Source organism: Pieris napi, chromosome 23 (genome assembly GCF_905475465.1).
Source record: "Pieris napi chromosome 23, ilPieNapi1.2, whole genome shotgun sequence".
NCBI classification, from domain to species: domain Eukaryota; kingdom Metazoa; phylum Arthropoda; class Insecta; order Lepidoptera; family Pieridae; genus Pieris; species Pieris napi.
In genome coordinates this window covers 387,759-409,914 of record NC_062256.1, presented here as the reverse complement: position 1 = coordinate 409,914, position 22,156 = coordinate 387,759, and the positions used below count along the sequence as shown (strand labels likewise).

The following is a 22,156-nucleotide window of genomic DNA, read 5'->3' as shown; positions in this document are numbered from 1 at the left end:
ACACCTGCTAATGGTGTCAACTATACGGTGTACCTGTTCAATTGTCCCGTGTTTTTCCCGGAATCCAAATTGGTGGTTCGGTAATATTGTACTTAGATGTTCTTTCATCCTGTTAAGCAATATCCTCTCAAACAGTTTGCCAATAACTGGTAGCAGGCTGATAGGTCTGTATGAAGTAGCTTCGTGTGGGGCTTTACCGGGTTTCGGCACCATGACTATATGTGCAATTTTCCATTGCCCAGGGAAATGTTCAAGTCTTAAGCTAGCATTAAAGATGTTAACTAATTTCATGATACCTTTATGAGGCAAGTTTTTAAGTAATGTGGCATCAATCAGGTCATAGCCGGGTGCTTTACCATCCTTGAGGTTCCTAATTTCTTTCACAATTTCTTTTGGGCTGGTACTTTTTAGTGGTAAACACATTTGATTCGCTGACTCGAGGTATTCTTTGATTTCCATAGTATGTTCGGGATTGTTTTCAGGGAGTGGTTGGAAAACTGTTTTCAGATGTTCCGCAAAGATTGTTCCTCCTTTTTCATCATTGATAGGTGATATATGGTTTTTCGGGCGCTTTAGATTCTTGGTAGCCTTCCATAGTGTCTCTCGTTGGATCTAGATTTGAGAGATAGTGTTGAATATTATCATTTTCTAGGGTGCTGATAAGAGCTTTGAGTTCATTTGAGTATCGATTGAATGCAGTTTTATCACTTGGATATTCCGTAGTATGCCAGATTTTTCTCAAACGTCGGAGCTCGTGTATTTTCTCTTTAATATCTTTTGGATATGAGTTATGTTTCAGTGGTTGTCCATTACCTGTCCTTTTTGGAGTTGCAGAATTGGCAGCAATGTGAATATTCATATTAAGTTGTTCCAGTCGTCTTTCAAGTTCTTCTATTGTATTAATTTTGGTCTTTAGTTCTGTCTCTGTTGTAATTATATTTTTATAGATTGTCCAGTCTGTAGTGTTCGAGTTGTATATCCTTAGGGGCGGTGCTACCAGATTAACTGTTGTAGTAACATTCAATATAACTGGTGTGTGGTCTACTACCCCTGGTAGATCATTTACCATTAACAAAAATTCTAAAGGTCCTAAATTGCTCCCCTGTGTCACGCCAGACCAAGCGTAATAGTTCCTAGATTTAACGCCATCATATTCCACATACTCCTCCCTATCTGTCATGTGACTTGCCATAATCCGAATCAATGACGCAGTGAAGCCAACTTTTGCTAATTTCTTAAAGAGCACATCATTATCGACCGTGTCAAATGCTTTTCGCATATCAAAGTAGGCTGCATCAACTTGTCCTCTTGAAAATTGAAACGTCTAGCTAGATTGGTTCGTTAAGTATAAAATAGCGTAGTCATATCCTTAAGTTTAAGTTTGTGTACTGGAAAGGACCTTCAAACTTTTTTGAAGAAAAACAGAAATTTAAAGAAAATTGGTTTAATTATAAAACTGGTTTTAACAAGAGACACAAGCTTTATGCAAGGGTTTTTTATGTTTTTATAAGGTGTATTACCTACCTCTACGTGCCCTTATTGTGGATTCTAATCGGTTCCGCATAGATTTGTTATTAAATCATCTTGCGGAATATTGTCCAATTCTTCTGAAAGTGCTGTTCTTTGTTGTGCAACTCTTTTTAAATTGTCCCAAAGATGCTCAATGGGATTAAGATCCGGGCTGCGTGCTGGCCAATTCATTGTACGTATCCCAACCTCTTCGCAATATTGTCGAACTTGTGCAGCAGCGTGCGGCTGGGCATTATCCTGCATTAAAGTAAAATTTTCGCCTATAAATCCCATGTAAGGCACCACGTGATCTTCTAAGATCTCTGTTATGTAGCGATGTCAAACCCCCTCTACTACCGTTTTGACGGACCATGTCTATGAACACAAGTTCTGTTCGACTGTTCATCGATATGCCACCCCAGACCATGCACGAACCGCCTCCAAAAGGAACAAGCTCCTCAATGCAACTTTGAGCATATCGCTCCCCACGTCGACGATAGACTCTTCTGCGACCATCTGCACCATATAAACATGTCCTACACTCCTATGTGAACAATACGGAGGCCCATTGCTCATCTATCCAATTTAGGTGATCACGCGCAAATCTTAAGCGAGCTTGTCTTGTGAGCTACAGACAACTTTGGATTATTATTTTACCACGTCTCGTTTTGTAAGAACCTGTCTCCACAAACCTTCTGTATATTCTATAAAACGTAGACTGGTTTAAATTAAAATTTCTACCAATCGTTCGTTGATCCAAGCCCTCCCGCACCTATGCTACAATTTGAGCAGCTTGTTCGGACGAAGTATCCATATTATGGTTCAGAAACTCTCGATGAGTTAAAAAGCTAACCCAACAATTATGCTGGTAAGAATAATTCAATTGTTAAAAGAATAAAAAATCAATAAGAATCAATTTTAAAAATCACGCAAATCTGATTTTTTTTTAAGATTAAGGGCCAGTCTCTCCATATTTATATAATTTAATCTAAAAAGTTTGCATACTTATTAAACAAATCATTTCAAAGTAATCCTGAAGTTTGATGCAGTTTATGAGTCCGTCAGTATATTATGTCACTTGTGTTCTCCCCGACATGCAACTGGGTACACAGATGACACTCTGAAACGAAAATCCACAGTCATCATGTCAAAAACTCTGTAGTCTGTAGTAACACTTAAGAAACGACCTTCTCAGCTTGATCTAAGGCATCATTTTAAATGGCTGCGACATCGGTCGTTATATCCTAGGGAATTAAATAAAGGAATAAGAGGAAGAGTATTTTAATATTGTTATTACTAAATGGAAAAATTATGGAGAAATGTATTTCATAGTGAACAATGAAATTGTTCAAAGTGCCTTCTTTAAGGTTTGAAGCTCTCGTAGAAAATCCATCGCATTTTCGCGTATGAGTGATACAAAGCGCTAAGTCTTATTTTTACTAATTTTTTAATTGTCTTTGTTTTTTTTAATCTACTTAGTTATTTTTCTGTTTGTCTTTGAAAATTTTACGTATTATGAATTTTTAGTTTCTTATCGAATTCTGAACTTTAAATGTTTAATTCGCTGACTGATAGTTAATAAGTTTGATTATGTAAAGTATGTATAATTTAGGTGAGTTTGAATTAAATCTAAATTAAAAAAAAAATTAAGAAGCCTTTTATTTATTGCACAATAAAAGAAAACCTTATCCTATTATAATTTTTAAAAGAAAATTACACAAATATTTATCCGTACTATATTATACGTATATCTAATTTCTAACTGATTAGCAAGAACCCCTCGGCAGACCATTTTTTAAAATACAATTTAACATCAAGATTTTCAGATTAACTATTCAAACGCGAGCATAATATTCAATTAAATGCGAGCCTTCAAGCAAAAAAATCACGTGAAGAGGTCCGAGTTTAGAACATATTTCTTGTGTAATTTTGCAGGTCGCTTATAATTACCGTATAGGTACCAGCAAGTGGCGGCCTTATGGGGTGGCGAACAGGGCAATCGCCCGGGGCCTCGCGCAACGACCCAAGAAAATTAAAAAAAATATCGATTTCTCTAACTTTTTTTAAAAATTTAAAACTTTGATTTTGATTCGTAATTACTTATTAAGGCAAATAACGGTAATATTTAAGTACTCAACTGAGTACTGTCGAGGAATAAAAAAGTACCTATGTAAATTATCGTAATAAAATAAAATATGTTTATTTTGGAATATAAGATACAGGTAGGTATCACTTATTTCACGTCATTAAATTGTATCGGTAGACATCCCTACTCGTCGGCAAAGAAGACAGAGGGTGTAGGCCGAGAGAAAAAGCCGGCATAAAAAACTCTCGTACTCTTTTAAAATAGCAAATCATCATACAAAATGACTATGGCAAACAACACTTATTTTAAAACAAATATCGCAAATTAATTAGTAGCGTTAAGTTTAGTAGTATTAAGTAGCCTGTCTAGCACTAGTCCCAGGCCCTTTTATAAACTAGATAATCGTTAACATTAGAGAAAGCCTTTTTTCACAGCTTTTTTTAATACATATCTTAAATTTATTAAAAGGCAGAGGTAAAAGAGCATCTGGGATTTTATTAAAGAAAAGTGTCCCTTTTCCTAAAAAATAATTACTTTAGATAGTCTAGTACGCGGAAATTGCAGCCTGCGTTTGTTCCGAGTATTAACATTATGCCTATGTTATATTCTAGTAAACTTATCACTGTTTTTGTATAGATACATACATAATATTTTCAGAAATATATTGCGAGGGAAAGGTAAGTATATTAATTTCCTTGATTTTATCTCTCAGAGATGCCCTACATTTAAATTATATATTGCACGAATAGCCCTCTTCTGCAGGATGAAAATAGTTTCGACATAAGCAGCATGACCCCATTATAATAAGCCATAAGTCGCTGTGAAAGTAACTAAAATAAACAAGTCTAGCTGTATCGACATCAGTAAGTGAGCGAATCTTTTTAACCGCGTTAGCTGCAGAACTAACATCTGCAGCTATCTGACGTTTAACAAACGACTATCTGAAGTTTTTTATTTACCATGAAAGGTAGATCATTTATATAAACAAGAAAGAGGAAAGGGCCAAGAATTGAACCCTGTGGTACCCCTATATATTCTGCCGACCCAGAGGACCTCTAACCATTCACCTCAACCTTCAGAATAAATATCCAATTTCGATTTACGGTTTGTTGTGAATTCAATGTGGGTTATTTAATTATTTATGAATAAAGAGACTAGAATAAGATAGAGAAGAGGCGTAGAATGACAGCCTGAATTTTATAGGGTATTAATAAAAACTAAGACAGTCGCGGTAAGTAGACCGCAACAAGTATGTGCAAAATGAAAAAAAATTTTAATTCCAAATTTTATTTATTCAAAATGTGCATATTTTTGGTGTATTTTTATTACAAGCAATCTATATTTCTATTATTAATACAATATGAGTGCCTTTTCACAACGTCTAAAGGATTTGTCACGATAGTATAAACATTACAGCTAAGTTTTGATGTACTTCACAATTCGTTGAAAGAAATAATTTAGTTATTAATCGGATTAATAATTTTCTGGTACACTTTTAAATATGACCATAAAAACATATTTAACCATCGTAATAACTTATAAACGACTGGTTTTCGTCATTATTTCAACTCAAAATCCCGATTTTCCATATTTTTTTCACCTAAGCAAAACCAAACTAACTGGACATACGTCACTGAAATCAAAAACATAATAAAAGAGAATTTAATTTAACCATAAATATATCAAAGTCTTTAAGACTAAAATAAATAGGAACCAATTCCTAATACCGAACTTCTTAAGCAGTGATTCAACTTAATTCACTGCAGTCATAATACTAAAAATGTATTTCTTACAACTAAACATTGAATTGAACGATATAATATATATATGTTAGTCTTATCATCATTTACCATTCTTATCTACAATCGAGTGGCAGTTTGAGGGAATAAGCGTAACAAACACTACAAATTCAACACATTTCAAAATATTACATTTTTTATTGTTTCATTTTGTCAACATTTTTTATTAGAGTTTATTTATTTATAAATATATTTACTAAATCGCGAGTTTGATAGATGTGATACCATGGTTTGACATTTTAAATAACAGCAATGCCATCTACACAAGCTGTCAAAAATTTACAAGTAAAAAAAATCGATTCCAAAAAAAGACCAAACGGTCACATTTCTGGTGAAAAAGTGAAGTGGCAGAAATTTGTCTACCTTATTGGGGTAATTGTACATAATTACACGTTGATGGTCTTTTAAATAATGTTTAGACTAGACTAATATAAAAACCAACTAAAATAAATTCTTTAAGAATCTTTTTATTATCAAATAAATCCCAAGTCACACTTGAGCATTATCAAATATGTTGTGTTGAGTTATGTTTTAGATTATTTAAATAGGGAAATCTTATATTTAGTGTTTTAATATAATAATATTGTGTAATTACTACAGTTTTTGCAAAATTTCTTTGTAAATAAATATAATTTGTGTGCATTTAATTAATAGCTAAATTGTGATATAATAGAATGTAAGTTTGTTAATAGATTTCCAATCTGATTAAATTTGACCCCAATCGGATCAAGTTTGGTACAAATATGTACCATCTATGGGTTGAAACCCAATCATTAGTAGATTTGCCCTAAAATAACACTAGATCGCTCAAGGTATGTACGGAAAGGTTTGTGTGATCCGTCCAATTGCTCTGAAAACAAAAAAATTGTTATACAATTATACATTTTTCAAAGTTAACTGAAAGATAAAACTGTTTTTTATTTCGAAATACGAGAAAAGTATCTGGGAATCGTAATGCAGGGTGACCGACCTGGTCCCAAGACCCGCAGTGAAGAGCAGCCTCCGTCCCGTGAGCAGGTACTCGGGGCATCGGGCGAAGCGGAACACCACGGAAGCCGTCTCTCCGGCCCTGACCACACTGTTCGGGGCCAAGATGCCCTGGACAAACATACTCCATGTACTGAAAATCTAAACTTCGATTTTTGAAGTGAAACTTCTTTAGAATCGTTGTGATTTCAAACCGGATGCAACGGAAAAAGAGACAGACACAAAAATTAATAGGATTTGGCGTGGGAGAGAGTGAGATAGGAGGCATTATACAGTGTATAAACTTTAAATTAGTGTGTATTTGAACATTTTCTGAAATAAAAAAACAGATTTGATGAAAATTAAATAAGTAAGTCAAGTAAGTAGTTTAATTATAAAATTAGATTATTTATCAATTTTATTTACAAATCATTAGTTATAGCAACTTTTTGAAGTGAAAACTTCGTACTACACTTAATTAAATGTTTATACACTGTATAATGCTTCCTATCTCATTTTCCCCCATGTTGGATCTTGTGAATTTATTTCAAACTTTTATTATTTTAGTTTTTACCAAATTAAAGATTGATATTAAAGTTATAATTAAAAATTTAACGTTAAAATATATTTTTTTTTAATGAAAAGATCCTACATTTAGATAGAGAAAATTTACATATTTTAATTATAAAAACTTTGTTTTTGAAGGAACAACACGCAAATACATAGTCGAAACAATTAACATCACCTTATACACGAATTCAAGTCCGACCATTCACCACAAGTAGCACCCGTTCACGAGCATGACGCATGGCCAGCCATCGGCCCCCTCGCTCGTCATTAAGATGATGACGAACTACATACTACGATAGTAAGGAACACATAGATGACGTCATAAATAAGAGAAATACCTCGATAATGGCCGTCTGCCGAACATTCCCGACGTGCACCGAGCATTGGAATCCCGGGTAAATGGCCGTGGAGTGGCGGATCAGGAGCACCGTCGCCTGCAAGTTCACGAAGGTCAAGAGCTGGTAATCGACACGAACAGTTTCATAACGACAAATGTATACCGACCTGGAAATACATGCAGCCCCTCGGATCGTTGGGGTCTTCCAGCCAGACTCGACCTGCGCAGGCGCATTTGCCGCTCTCCTCTCTCTCGCCCGTCGACTTGTCGAAATCCTCACCGAACAGCTCGTCGACGCTCTCCACCTTGTCGATGCCGCTTTTGTCCATTTCGTTGACGTTTTTGTCGAACGGTAGCGTTTTTGTCAAAATCTTTTGTAAATTTGTCACTTCTTGAAGGAAATTGTTTTTTCTCTTCACGTTTTTACTATTTTTCTCTTGGTTCTGAGTTTTTGGTATTATTTGAGGCGTCTGTAATATAAAACGCATGATTTGGTATCTTTTTGGGCCGCTTCAATAGGTAAATTATATCAAAAATAATTATTGTATTATTCCTACAACAAAACAATATTACATTTTCTTAACATATACTGTTGATATTGCATTATATAACATAATAAATAAACAAATCAGTTCACTGCCATCATTGTCAAAATTGTCATAACTAGGGTGGATTAAAGCTAGTTTTATTATACTAAAATTCTCTTGGTAACATATCCCGTCCTAATTTGGTTTTTATAATTAAGGACCGATCTGGTCGCCAAACTCCAAAAAAGAACATGGTTTCCTTCCATTTTTTAGTTAAAATAGATGGTGGAATTGAGTAGTTTATGTATCTATTTTGAAAGATCGATACACGATTTAAATAACTTCTCTCGCCAGAAAAAAAATCCTAATCCTACCTAATCCTACTAATAGTTATTACGGGCCGGGCGCGCCTCAGCGCTCCAGCTCTCCACTGCGCCTCGCAGACCACCCCGAGACACTGTCGACTATTTCCACCCTAAAAACTATTAAATTTTTGTCTCCAATATAAAAACCTCTCACCGTCTTCGTACAATTCTCCGTGCACCCCCACACCGGCCTCGGCCCCGTCCGGTATTGCCCGGGCCGAGTCAAAAGGACCATCCCGGGTCGAAGGTTGGGAGGATCCCGGCTGAGGCCCAAAGACGCGGATTGACCCGCTCTGGCCGAACCGCAAGGAACGCGGTTCCGGAATATCGTCTTCACCGAGATTTCGACGAATTCACCCGTGTCCAATGGACCTGTGTCATCTTCAACTTTAGTTGACTGCTTCCGGGACTTCGTAATACCACAAATGAAGATAATATATAGGGTATATACTATGATTTTTAATTCCGTAGAATTCTGACATTTCATAAGTGTTGCTACAAAAAATTTCCCCACCGAAAAAGGGAAAATTTGACCCATTTGAGGGCAATAAAAAATAAAATGCGACGTATTTTTACGTTCTATCTACAAAAAGGTAAATCTAAATGTTTACTTATACAATAATAACAAACATTTCAATATCACGAACAAAATATCGAAATAACTTTATTTTATTCTTTAGCTGGCATCACTGTGACCTGAATAAACAGGTTAATAAACCTTTTTAAAAAGTAAAATGTTATCTTTAATTTTGCGTTTTTTTACTGTTAGTGATAAAAAGGGTCGTAATTATCACTCGCCGTAAAACCACTTTTAATGTTGAGCACCGTACTTAATAAAATGGATACATTCACTTACAAATAAAATGTTTGTATAGAGTCAGATATTGAGACTCGTATTGAAATTTAAAAATGTGCCAAAAAGGTTTGTAATCTCTGACATGTCAAAAAATTACAGCTGTCAGAATTCTACGGAATTAAAAACCAGAATATAGTTTAGACTAGTGTTTTTCAAACTTTTTGTGCCCCATCCTTAAAAATTGAATGTTCTTATGAAACTTGAAATGAAATGATAGGTTTTAGAAAGAAATTACTAGGGAATTGTTAGCCCAGTAAGTAAATTTTCAAAACTTAGCGTCGAGTCTATTTTCGAATTGCCCCCATAGAGAATACATTGCCCCCACTGTGGGCGTGGGCCCCGCGTTGGGTATAGACAATTCATCTACATCATGTATTTGGTTTAAACACTTTTAAATCCCATCCCATATAAAAATATCACCAATTCTGATAAAAATATGTATTATATATTCGATAATGAAAGGCTTATGTATATTATAATGTGTAAACGTAAGGAGTGTAAGAAGAGTTAAAAAAAACAAAGAAGATTACCAATGATGAGGTCGTCCCCCTCCAGAAGCCGCCCCCTGGCCACGAGCCCCCCCACCACGGGTCCGCTCGACTCCCCCACGTGAAAGATCTCGTCTATTTGGAACTCGCAACTCTCCTGCAAATAATCACGGTGTTATCTTTAGGCCCCCCATCATCTACTCAATTAACATTTTCCCTCAGAATTGTATTGTTTTAGTGATCACAAATATTTATGAAAAGACAAATTCACACATTTCATCATCGGACGTCGAGGCAAATACGAAATTCCACCCTTATCTCCTCGACGTCCGCCGTTCCACCACTATGTGGAACCAGCTGCCCACTGAAGTATTTCCGAACCAATTCCACTCGGTTCAAGAAAAAAAAAACGTTCTAGTTCTTAAAAGGCCGGCAACGCGAGTGTCTGTGGGCCTCCTGTTCTATAAAAACAAATTGAAAAGGATGTTTTAGATAAATTACTACGATGTTACTTTAATTTATCAAACTCACCGTATCTACAGAACTCGGCTGAGCGTCCTCCGCGGGCGGTCTCAAGGCCAGCAGATAGGCGTGGAGGGCGTTCAAACCCACGCCGCGGACGCAGCTCACGGGGAACACGGGAATTTGTTCCACTTCCTCTCTAGATAATAAATGAAAATATTTTACTTATGTTTTCGTATATGAAGTTTGACACATTTGACAATCAAAACGAGATATGACTTGTGATATCAATTTTAATCCTTGTCCATAAAATCAATTGTTTTTCTACTATCAGATGTAATTTGCTACTCACTCATCTTGTCTCTGGTCCGTATCGTCTATGGTGTCGAGTATAGACTTCTGGGGCACGACACAGTTTCGCGCCAAATTCTCATCAGTGATTAAGAGAGGTTTCTGGAAATCATTAAAAGTTTTAAAAAAAAATTCACAGATAATAAAGGGAGTTAATAAAAATATATCATTTTATGCGCGCGAGTCTCAAAATAAGATATAACCCATATTATAATTGAAGGACGTATCAAAATAAAAAGAGCAATGGCGAGTTAATTTCGGAGGGGGTTGTTGGAGATATAATCAAATGTATGTTACATGAAATTTTTTGTTTGAAGCTAAGTGTCAACTAGCTTTAATCGTTTATAACATAAAATTAGGTGTAGTGGGGTTGCAACGCTTACAAAAAACTAACTTGGCTTATTTAAGGGTTATTGGAAATTATCTTATATCTATTATATCTTGCCGCTTAGCTGTTGCAACGACATATCAATAGCAAAAACATTTGAATGTTGTGGCACAATAGTACCCGCAATTCAATGCATAATAATTTGTATTTACAGAACGCCCGATTCTGACGTTTATAGCTTTTTTAATATATTTCATACCCTTTCGCATAAATTAAAAATAAAAAACAGCGAATTATTTTATGTGGTGACATGAATATAGACATTTTGAAGATAAACAATATAACTATGAATTACAATGACATTCTATTAAATTATAACTTGGAACACTTTATTAACGAACCGACTAGAAATTTATCTTGTATTGACCATATATTGAGTAATATTAAGGGTGCTAAAGGCGAAACACTCCGTTTATATATGTCAGATCATGATACGTGCCAAATTTTAAGGTTTCCCTTCACAAAAACAAAACCAATTAACTTAAAGTGGTGTATATTTAGAAGAGATTACTGCTCTGAAAATATGGAAAAGTTTCGGGAATGCCTTTCAAATTTGTCCTGGAGCGAGGTATATGAAGAAAGTTCTTGCGATAAAGCTTTCCAAATTTTCCATGACAATTTATCATTATTTTTTTATCTCTGCTTTCCAGTTATTAAAGTTAATGTTAACAATAAAATGACAAAACCCAAGTGGATCACACCAGGGCTTAGAATCTCTAGTAGGCGTAAGAGACAACTTACTTTTAAATATTTTAAAACGAAAACAAATGAAAATAAACAAGCATACAAAAATATGACACTTATCTTAAAAAATGCGTTGTAGCATCCAAAAAATACACACATTTCACGTATCTAAAAAACGCAAAAAATAAATCTCGTGCAACTTGGCATATTATAAAAGACCAACTAGACCAGAATCGAAGTCCTATAATTGCTAATAAAATCTTAAATGATAATAATCAATTGATATCTAATCCAAATGAAATAGCGAATTAATTTAACAACTATTTCATAAATAATAAAACAATTAAGAAACCTAGCACTAATCTTCAAAACGTTCATTCTGTAAACCCATCCTTATTTCTAACTCCTTGTTCATGTGACGAAGTTTTCAAAGCTATAAATAATCTTAATAATACTAAAGCGGCAGGTTATGACGGAATAACAACAGAAGTGTTAAAATTCTCCTCACAACAACTAGCAAGTATCCTTACCCATCTCATAAATTTATCTTTCACACAGGGTATTTTTCCCAGTTCTTTAAAATTATCAATAGTTAAACCTATGTTTAAAAAGGGTAATACAGAGGATAAAAGAAACTACAGACCTATAACTTTAATACCAACTTTAGCTAGTGTTGGAAAAACTTATGCACAATAGGTTGAGCTCTTTTTTAGGCAAATTCAGTGTTATAAATGAGGAACAGTACGGTTTTCAAAGAGGTAAAAATACTATCCTAGCAGCTTTCTCTTTAGTTAAGGCAATTGTAGAACATATCGATAGGCGCAAGCAGGTATCTGTAGTTTTTTTTGACATGAGCCAAGCATTTGATTGCGTAGACTACAACATTCTTCTTCAAAAGTGTAGACTTTACGGAATCCGAGGATTGCCTTTAAATTGGCTGGAAAGTTACCTAACCGGTCGTAAACAATATGTTGAAATCACACATACTTCCTCTCCTAAACATATTGAAAGGAGGTACAAGTCTGTGGCTATACATTGCAATAAAGGCGTTCCTCAAGGGAGCATACTGGGCCCATTACTGTTTCTTCTGTACATTAACGATCTACCGAATCTGGTTAGTAATAAATGCATTCTTTATGCGGATGATATCTCAGTGGTCGTGTCGAATGATACTACGCGTAACCACGAATCATTATTGAATGAAACAGTAAGAAATGTCACGGAATGGTTGGAAATTAATAATTTAAGTGTAAATGTAAAAAAAAACAACTTTATAAAATTTCGGAATTATAATAATTGCAGACCCAATAACCTCAAAATCAATTATAAAAACGAGTCAATTGAAGAAGCTATATCAACCAAGTTTCTAGGCTTAACACTAGACCAAAATCTTAATGGGAAACAACACATTTTAACGATATGCACGCGCCTAAATAAATTTGTTTTTGCTTTGAGTTGAACTCGCAAAGCGGCTTCAAAACACGCAGCAATTATTGCTTATCACGGCTATGTTGCCTCAGTTTTGCGCTATGGTATCCTTTTATGGGGAAATTCGGTAGATGTGAGTAAAGTTTTTATAACTCAGAAAAAATGTCTTAGGGCTATCATGGGCGTTGGACCCTTATAAGTTGTAGACCAATTTTCCACGAACTGGGTATTCTGACAGTACCAAGTTTGTATATCTATGAAGCAGTTATGACTGTCAAGAAGCATCCACAATTCTTTAAAACTTACAAAGAAACTTGCTTTTATATACCGAGGGATCCAACACGGCTGCGGGTTCCTGCATGTTGCACCGCGCTATACTCGATGAATTGTTACGCCATGGCTGTGAGAATATTTAATCACCTTCCTAAAAATTATAGATCACTGCCATGTAATGTTTTCAAGGGGAAGGTGATTAGATTTTTAAAGTCAAGGTGCTTTTACAGCGTGACCGAGTATTTAGAACATAAGTTTAACAATTACTCATAAATGACTTCTTATTATGACATTTGCAAGCCTGTTATTGTATGGCTGATTGTGCGGACTTTTCTTGTTGTTGTTTTTATTTTATTGTGTACCACTATCATGGCAAATAAAGGATTTATTATTATTTATTATTATTATCGGAAACGAGAATGTTAAAGTACAATTTACGAGTGTGGGAAAAACTAAAGGCTAATATAATACTTATAGACTTAACGGTAGTTACATAGCTGGCGCTACAACCTTTATAGATCCGGGCCTCAGATTTCTGTAAACATTTCTTGATCATTTGTCAAGTAGGTGATCAGACTCTTGTGCCTGACACATGTCGACTTTTTGTGTCTAATGTGTGTTAAATGCGCACATAGAAAGGAAGTCAAAAGGCGCACAGCACACATCACGAATGAGAGTCGCCCGCTGAAGCCAACTAGGTCATCACTGCTTCAAGAACCATACCTTTTTAGCGTTCGCCAGAAGAGCCCTCAACTTCTCCACCAACGGCCCCACGGCGGCATTGGCCAACTCGCACTTGCTGATCACGGCGAAGAAAGGCATATCCAGGGCGAGGAGGAGTCCTATGTGCTCCTCTGTTATGCTCGTTATGCCTGCGGTGGCGGAGATCTGCAGAATATAAGAGATTTAAAGTAGGCGCAATGTATCAATCAAATACATAAAGAGCCGACACCCACCACGATCATGGCATAATGCGGACAATAGCCCGTGAGCCCGTGCACGGTGGTCCGCTGGTACTTGCTGTGACCCGCCAAGTCCAAGAACGAGACCAGCTTCGCGCTCCTCTCTCCGATGCGCTCGGCCGTCATCAGCTCCGAACACCCGTAGTTCACCACGTTGCCCTGAACCATCACACTTAGACGTTTATCCTGGCTTTTATACACTTAAAGTTGTATAAAATTGAGAACTACCTGAGCGTCGAACCCCAGAATCTCGTGGCTGAGGGAAGAAGTCCTGCCGCTCTTCACTTCGTGCAAATGTCGGAACATGTTGAGTCGAGCGCTGCCTCGGCCGTTGTCCAGCTCACCTGACCGATTTTAATAATTACTCTAAACGAAGAACATAAAGCATAGACTTCGTATATGAAATACGTAGACGCAAAACGATAAATGATTATATTTTTTGTGGAAAACTAAAAGGAAACATATATATAATATCACGATGATTTACATTCTTATGAAAAAAACCAAACAAAACTAATAAAACTAGAATCATACCATTTCCAAAGAGAATGTGAGGAAATATTTTGAGCGGGAAGACTTTTTTTAGCAGGAGTAACAATTTCATTTTTCTTTAAAATATTAAGTTGCAAATTGTTTAATTTTTGTTTCATATATTTCGTTAAATGTAATCTGTTTTGGCTTTGTATATTATCTCAAGTGTTTTCTTTTACAATATGTATATGTGTATCTGTAAGATTACTTATAAATAAATACATATTCTTGGATTCTGTAGTCCTCATGGAACCGTTATTTATATTTTCCAGGACACTACAAATTTATGGACGAGCCGATTTATGGACCCAAATATAAAGGTCACCTTACCCTGAGTTAAAACTCCAATGAGGGTAGATTTTCCCGCTTCGTTCGCACCCATCACGGCTACCCTCAGTTCTACACTTTGTTGAGTATCTGCCAACTAAAACAAATAATATCATAATTGTAAGAATACAATCGAACAGACAAAATAGTTAGTATTAACATTTTACAACGTGTTTAGAATTAAATTAAAAGACTTAATCTGATTGAATTTTTATATATTTTGACGTGACAATTTCTAATAAATCGATGAACGCCGGCTACACACACGAATAAACATGACGCATTGTCCCGTTACGCTCGAAACTTTTAAATCAGTTTATATTAGCAAACGATGAATAAAAATTGTTTTGTATTATTTTCAAAATTCACAATATCAAAGATGAAAATAATTTTTAATGCCAACATCCAAAAACTTACCTTCCGTATATAAACCTCGGCGACTGCCCGATTGGGCGCTACCCGTCTCGCTCGCACCGATACTAAAACTGCACCGATGGCGCTCGCCATCCTTCTCAGCGCCCTCAGAGAGGCCCTCAAGGCGTTCGCTCTCAGTCCCTTCAGGGCCCCGCAGTCCCTCACCCCTATGACGTACACGGCCGTCCCACCACCCGACCGAAGGCGCCATTTCAACTAAACCAACCATTATTATTCTCTAGATTAAAATAATTAATATAGAATTGAATATTATATATACAGTCGACTCTCAATAATTTGAAACTCAAGGGACCAGAGATAAATTTCAAATTATCAAGAGTTCATAAACAAGTGTTTGAATAACCACGAGGGGGAGGGGCGACTGAATTTGATCAAAATTTGTTACTTATTATTTCTATATTCTTATTATGTATTAACAATTATTCACAAATTTTTATCAAGACAAGTCTGTGCATGTATGTAAACAAACGACAGGTATGTGCATGAAAAACGCTTCAAATTATAGAGAGGAAAGACAGGATTTCAAATTATGGCATGATGGCGAGCAAGATAATACTTTTTCAACTTCAAATTACCGAAGGGACCAATTATCATTGATTTTATTCAATTTATCGAGTATTTTTCAAGGGACCGCATTTTTTTTTAAAATTATCGAGAGATTCAAATCAACGAGTGTCAAATTATCGAGAGTCGACTGTATATATATTGGATGGTTGATTTTTAGTTATGAAAAAAAAATTACTTTTCAAAAATGATTTTTGAAGGGGACCTACCTGGGTGACCAAATGCTGAAACCTTCTCTCACAAGGAGACACCAGTTGCAGCTTGTACTCCACATTGCCAAACCTTGGCTCTGGAGGAAGGCATCCGAAGTATTCATCACCTGTGTCATCTGCATCCGAGGTACTGGAATAAAAAAAATAAGATATATTCTTAAAAAACTTTTTTTGACGTAATAACGTCTTTAAAATCGTTTTAGTCGGGTGACATGTTCAGAAACTTGTGTCACACCAAAACCTCACGAGCGCGACCGATCTCGAGCGCTGCCAGTCATTCCGTGAATGTATGAAGAAAAATGTATATCATAGTCGAATAAGTAAACTTGTCATTTTACACCCGAAATTTATCATCAAAAGTGTGAATAAAACGATAGATGTAATTTAAAATTTGAAAAAATTGTTATCTTCATTAATTCCTTACTTCCCAAAAACTTATATCACCAATAAGACGTTATCACGTAAACATCTCGATCGTAAACCTACTTTACAAACAACCAATATTTTTTTAATAAATATTATTAATGAGTTTAATAACTAAACCGTACCTATCATCCCTGAATTCTTCATCGTCATCGCTATAGAAGAAATCACTCTCCCATTTATCGTCATCGAAGTCACCGCTCAAATACATATTATCTTTGATTCCGACTTTCTCCAGCTTATCTATTACATTATAGACTCTTTCATACTCGTCTTTTCTCTTGTCTTTTTTCAAATTTTTCAGGTTATTTACAATCTTTCCGAGCTTTTCGTCTGTGTTTTTGAACTTCGTTGATTGATTGTTCAGGTTTGATTTTTCGCCCGCACCTAAGTGAAGACGCCACCGTAAAATTATAAACAATATTGACAATAATTTGACGTTGACAATATTATAAAACGTGGACTCTTTAGCATCGTATTGACAGTGTTACCATGGCAACAAACATCCACATTCTATAGTAAGTGCAACTTAAGATATTCTCATCTAAAGAAAAATTGTGATCCACACAGTATGTTGCGACGATTACGATCCGAATATAATATAGGTATCAAAAACCATCCATTGTCTTATTAAAATTACTAAGTTTTGTATGAATTCTTCCTAAACCGATTTCATATCACATCTGAATACCGTTCAGAAAAACGAACATGTACATATTTCATTGAACATTGATCACAAGTGCGCTAATATAGTAAAAACCCTTACAATTAGCTTCCTCGTGCCAAGCCATCCCGGGCAAGAGATCTTTTCCAGGCGATATTTTGTTTTTCCGTCGAGATTTCCTTCTCGAGTTGCGCCTACGCGGCTTTTTGTCCGATTCTTTAGAATCTGGAGTTTTAAAAATATTATTTGTAATTGGTAATTTGAATTCAAACCAATTTTTATAATTTTGAACGGGAATAGAATATTAAAATAAAATTATCAACTCGGAATTACTTAGCAATGACAATTGGTATTTTCGATTCCTAATCCTAACAAAATTAAAAAAAAAACATCTTTCTCATCATCCAGTGGCAGACCTGAAAATCTGAGCTTCAGATTTCTGTATGTTTATCAGTATATATATGTGTTTTTTTTAAATAGGGGTTTGCCTTCTAACAAAGGCGGTCTACGGCCTTGAAGGAAAATGTTGAAGGATGTTTTCCTACAACACACATGCAAGTGTTAAATATAATTGATGTAAATACGGGGATCGAATTAGATCCAATAGGCCAACGCTTCTCACCATCATCCTTATTATTAACTTCAATATAGTTTTCAATATAGCTGCAGTCCTTGACAAGAATTTCCGTGCTGAGTTGTGGCTCACAGAGGAATGAGGACTCCTCTGGCAAGGTCTCGTGTTTACCCTGCCCACGGCGACCGCGACGTCTTCCTGAATAAATATGAATACAGTTGACTCGATAATTTGAAACTCAAGGGACCAGAGATAATTATCAAGACTTCAAAATAACAAGTGTTTGAGGGGGAGGGGCGACTGAGGGAAATAAGAATTTGATCAAAATTTGTTACTTATTATTTCTATATTTTTATTATGTAACAATTATTCACAAATTTTTGACACAAACAACTCTGCATGATAAACACTTCAAATTATAGAGAGTAGGGAAGACCGTATTTCAAATTATCGCATGTTGGCGAGCAAGATAATACTATTTCAACTTCAAATTACCGAAGGGACCAATTATCATTGATTTTATTCAATTTATCGAGTATTTTTCAAGGGACCGGCATTTTTTTTCAAATTATCGAGAGATTTAAATTAACGAGTGTCAAATTATCGAGAGTCGACTGTATAAAAATTATTTGATTGAAAAAATCATCAGTCAAATTTGACTTTACCTACCTACCTACTACTTTTTTTATGTAGAAAATAAGTATTAGGATTATAATTTTTCTTTGTTTACCTTTAGGAGCATCATTACTTTTCTCCTGGTCATTTTTATGTCTCTTTTTTTGTTTATTTTGCCCATCTGAGGGGTCGAACAGGCTGAAGAATGAATCCATGTTTCTGAGTCTGAAAAAATTTTTTTTATAAAGTAATTTTATTCCAAAGGAATACAATATACCTACTTGGTACCATTAATTGGCAAGGACACAAAAACTTTAAAGACACAAATAAATGAAGATTGTACATTTTTATCATTAAGCCAGAATTTTACAGAGTTTATACCGACACCTATACTGGTTTACCATGGGTAGTTTATTTGTAACATTATTGAATTTAAAAATTTATTATAAATAATAATTTTAAATCATTGAAAATACAAAGTTATATGAAACTTCAGATTTTCTTTAAATTGCATCAGCTTGATAAACCTCACTTTGAATTTTGACACACATGTTGATTTAATATTTTTTACTGTCTTTTAAATTGATTGTAAGACAATCTGTATTGAGGAAGATATAGTCTTTGCAACTATTTAACAGAGTTGCATCACTCTCATCTTTTTTTCTGTTGCTATATGTATACATAATATTATGACTTAATAAACAATAAGAAATTGGTCAAATTATAACCAAGACCAACAGTATACTTTTTTAAAGATAAAATTCAAGTTTCATTACAAAACACAATAAAAAAAGACATTTGTTATCATAGATATCACAGTAATTTTTATTGTTTTAATGATAGCATTATTGACTAATAACTGATAAAACGTTGTTTATAATTATTTTAATTAATACAATTTCTTATTGGACCTTTATAATTATACAATTAAAACCAATTAATGTTTCAAGTGACTATAAGGGAACTTACTATTATAGTATCTTTTTATTTTAGTAATTTAGAAAAATAAAATCAACTTCATATTTGTGCCAAAAAATCAAAAAGATGAAAAGGCATAGAAAATACAATTAGCATTTAAGTTTTAAAAATAAATTTCTGTCACTATTTTAAGTCAAAACTATGTAACTATACAGATAGTAATTTAGTGACATTATAATATATATTATGAAATACTCTATGTTGTAATTTAATTACAATGTAACATTGCACAATTGCACATTGTTGCACAAAAGAGAAAGGGTTTAAAATAAAATAATCGAGCTTTTAAGTATCTTCTGCTTCGTTTGTAAATATCAGTAAAATTAAATAAACAGTTATAGAGAAATATTAAAATCCAGTTATCTTAAAATAGAACTTACAGGATGTATACCAGCTGTTGCGAGTTCAAGGTCAATACAAGACCATTCGCCAGCAACTACCGTACGTGAATAATAACAAGAACACTGCCAAATTATTTACACTGACGTAATAAATATGTTTTTCAACTGAACAAACACGAACGAATAGATTTCTGATATACTTTTTGAACTTTGAAGGTCACAGGGTAAGGAAAAGGCTATTTCAACTGGTCAGTAGAATTCAAAACTAAGCGTCGTGGAATGTTAACGCTTCTGTAAGTATGATGAAATTTGTGAAATCAATAACAAACGCCTATATTTTTAGAAATACACACTTATTACATTATTTATGTATGACAATGAAACAAAATGATTTGATTATAATTTTTGACAATAACATGAACAATCTTAACGGTTAAGTCAACTGTCACAATATTAAAAATATCTTCATTAATTTTTTTTCTCTAGATGATGCCTCGATTTATTTAACGTTTTTATTTAACAAATATATATAAATATAATACAGTTGCAAATATTAAAAGTTAAGTATTTTAGGAGATAGATAAAGTCAATAGGTTACACTAGACAAAAGCTTTGTGTATTTTCTCTGATATTCTTGAAAATAGAATCGTGATAAAAAAAATCCAAACCACTAAAAATCTCCGAGTCGATTGCATGTCCTTTGGATGTCGCATTGCTGAAAAATGGAGAGTTCTTATATTCCAGAAAAAAATTGTAGAATGAGCATGGGTTATGGAGTAATCAGTAATCCACAAAATTTACCCCTACATCTACCCCGAATCCCATATATCTGTGTCTGAAATTAACTGACAGAGTTATCAAGACTGTCGAGTGGTGTTGACTGTTGACTGTAGTCTGTATTGATCTGTTGACATCTTACCTTGTGAAAAAAAAAAGGATCTAACGCGCGTAATTAAACGGAGATATTGAAAACTATCGATATTAAATAATTGCTCTAAATAAACCGATAATGTCTATTCAAGTAGAAAATAACTTAAGAGAAATAGACGATAAAAAAGCATTTGAACAACGCGTACACTATATACCTTGTAAAATTGATGAGGATGGCCCGGCTAATGTAGACAAATATTTTGAACCATACGTAGTTGAAAACGACGAAAAAGGTAATTGTGTATAATGTTATACTTAAGTGTTTACTAAATCTTAAGTCAATTTATTCGTTTAACCCTAAAAGTTGTGTCACTCCAAGATATTTTTTTTATTTTCAGACTTAACTGCTACTTATCGTGGGCACCCGCTTGATGGAGTGAAGATATCAGTTCCTGAAGGGTATCGAGGTATTATTGTGACTGAAGCCAAGAGACCCCTTAATGAGGATGCCGAGAGAAAATTTCAGGTGAATAAAAAAACACAAATTTATTTGCATTAAGATTTGTTGGTGGTACAAGTAATCATTATTTTTATTAATACTAGCGGATCCGACATACGTTGTACTGATATTTCAAGCGATTAGGATATCAAACAAAGTATGAAAGTACCAACTTATGAATATAAACCATCCAGGGCACCACCCAAACGCATCCTTAAAAATTCAAATCGGTCCAGTCATTTAAGATATGAGATACACACATATAGTATAATTATATATAGTAATATAAAAGCTACATTTTGCATTAATGTTGAATTGCAGGTGGCAGGTGGCTTCAGTGATATAACATACTGGAACTGGGATAAGAAACCATCAAAGAATGATAATATTGTTAAAGCAATGGACTGGATAGATATTGCTGAAATAGTAAGTAAATGTTTTGAAGGCAAAATCTAGTATTAATGTAGAGATATAACTTGGACTGACTGTAGTAGAGGATTTTTAAAAAATATTATTATTCGCTATTTTACATCTTTAGACCACCTTGTTTTGCATATATCTAGAAAATTTCTCAACTTCATGGAACAAACACATGCAAAATGCAAATTTAGTCCACCAGTTTTACAACTTTTTACCAACAGTTTGAACATACATATATTATTATTAGGGAAAAATTTCTCTTGATACATTGCCTCTTTAAAAGACCTGTGTGTGATAGCGGATGGTACTATTACAGATGGTACTTCTCTTCCTCTTTTGTTCAACATATTTTTAACAAATGACAAATTCATTTACTTATGGGTATTAATTTTTTCAGATACATGGAAACTGAAATGAAAAATCAGGTTTTAAATAATCTATTTAATTAACAAACCAAACTATCTTCGCATCTTATACAGTTTACTACTATTTGCCTATGTGAGGTATTAATTATTATCCAGTTGTATCAAGTGTCATTACTTTTTTATTTTATTATTTAATTTACTCAACTAATTTGTAAGATATGTTTATGAATATAATGATAATAATCACCTCGAATTTAATTTTTCAATGTTACTCAATAAATTAGATT

At 34.3% G+C, this 22,156-nt stretch overlaps 2 protein-coding genes across 3 annotated transcripts; one reads left to right on the top strand and one right to left on the bottom strand.

Annotated features, from left to right (window-relative positions):
• Positions 1-4,866: 4,866 nt before the first annotated feature.
• Positions 4,867-20,127, bottom strand: LOC125061628 (GTP-binding protein 2-like). 2 transcript variants are annotated; one of them, XM_047667142.1, is made up of 19 exons: positions 19,755-20,127; positions 18,512-18,621; positions 17,830-17,979; positions 17,310-17,432; positions 16,669-16,930; positions 16,118-16,250; positions 15,327-15,539; positions 14,913-15,006; positions 14,280-14,395; positions 14,046-14,210; positions 13,813-13,977; positions 10,318-10,418; positions 10,035-10,164; positions 9,546-9,660; positions 8,314-8,531; positions 7,435-7,737; positions 7,269-7,364; positions 6,365-6,492; positions 4,867-6,244 (listed from the first exon to the last, which is right to left on the bottom strand). In XM_047667142.1, exons 2-19 carry the CDS (start codon positions 18,609-18,611, stop codon positions 6,202-6,204), a joined length of 2,655 nt encoding a protein of 884 aa, XP_047523098.1. In that variant the 5' UTR covers positions 18,612-18,621; positions 19,755-20,127; the 3' UTR covers positions 4,867-6,201. The 2 variants fall into 2 exon arrangements, with proteins under 2 accessions (XP_047523098.1, XP_047523099.1); XM_047667143.1 differs by lacking the exon at positions 17,310-17,432.
• Positions 20,128-20,619: 492 nt separating this feature from the next.
• Positions 20,620-22,115, top strand: LOC125061630 (ribonuclease H2 subunit C). Its single transcript, XM_047667145.1, has 4 exons — positions 20,620-20,878; positions 20,984-21,111; positions 21,406-21,510; positions 21,902-22,115. Exons 1-4 carry the CDS (start codon positions 20,725-20,727, stop codon positions 21,914-21,916), a joined length of 402 nt encoding a protein of 133 aa, XP_047523101.1. The 5' UTR covers positions 20,620-20,724; the 3' UTR covers positions 21,917-22,115.
• The last annotated feature ends 41 nt before the right edge of the window (positions 22,116-22,156 follow it).

Coding starts and splice junctions, on each gene's coding strand:
- LOC125061630 (XM_047667145.1), top strand. CDS start 20,725: ATGTCTATTCAAGTAGAAAATAACTTAAGAGAAATAGACGATAAAAAA. Junction 20,879..20,983: donor AGTTGAAAACGACGAAAAAG/GTAATTGTGTAT, acceptor TTTTATTTTCAG/ACTTAACTGCTACTTATCGT. Junction 21,112..21,405: donor ATGCCGAGAGAAAATTTCAG/GTGAATAAAAAA, acceptor GTTGAATTGCAG/GTGGCAGGTGGCTTCAGTGA.
- LOC125061628 (XM_047667142.1), bottom strand. CDS start 18,611: ATGGATTCATTCTTCAGCCTGTTCGACCCCTCAGATGGGCAAAATAAA. Junction 9,661..10,034: donor AGCCGAGTTCTGTAGATACG/GTGAGTTTGATA, acceptor GATTATTTGCAG/GAGAGTTGCGAGTTCCAAAT. Junction 7,738..8,313: donor CGGAGAATTGTACGAAGACG/GTGAGAGGTTTT, acceptor TTTATATTACAG/ACGCCTCAAATAATACCAAA.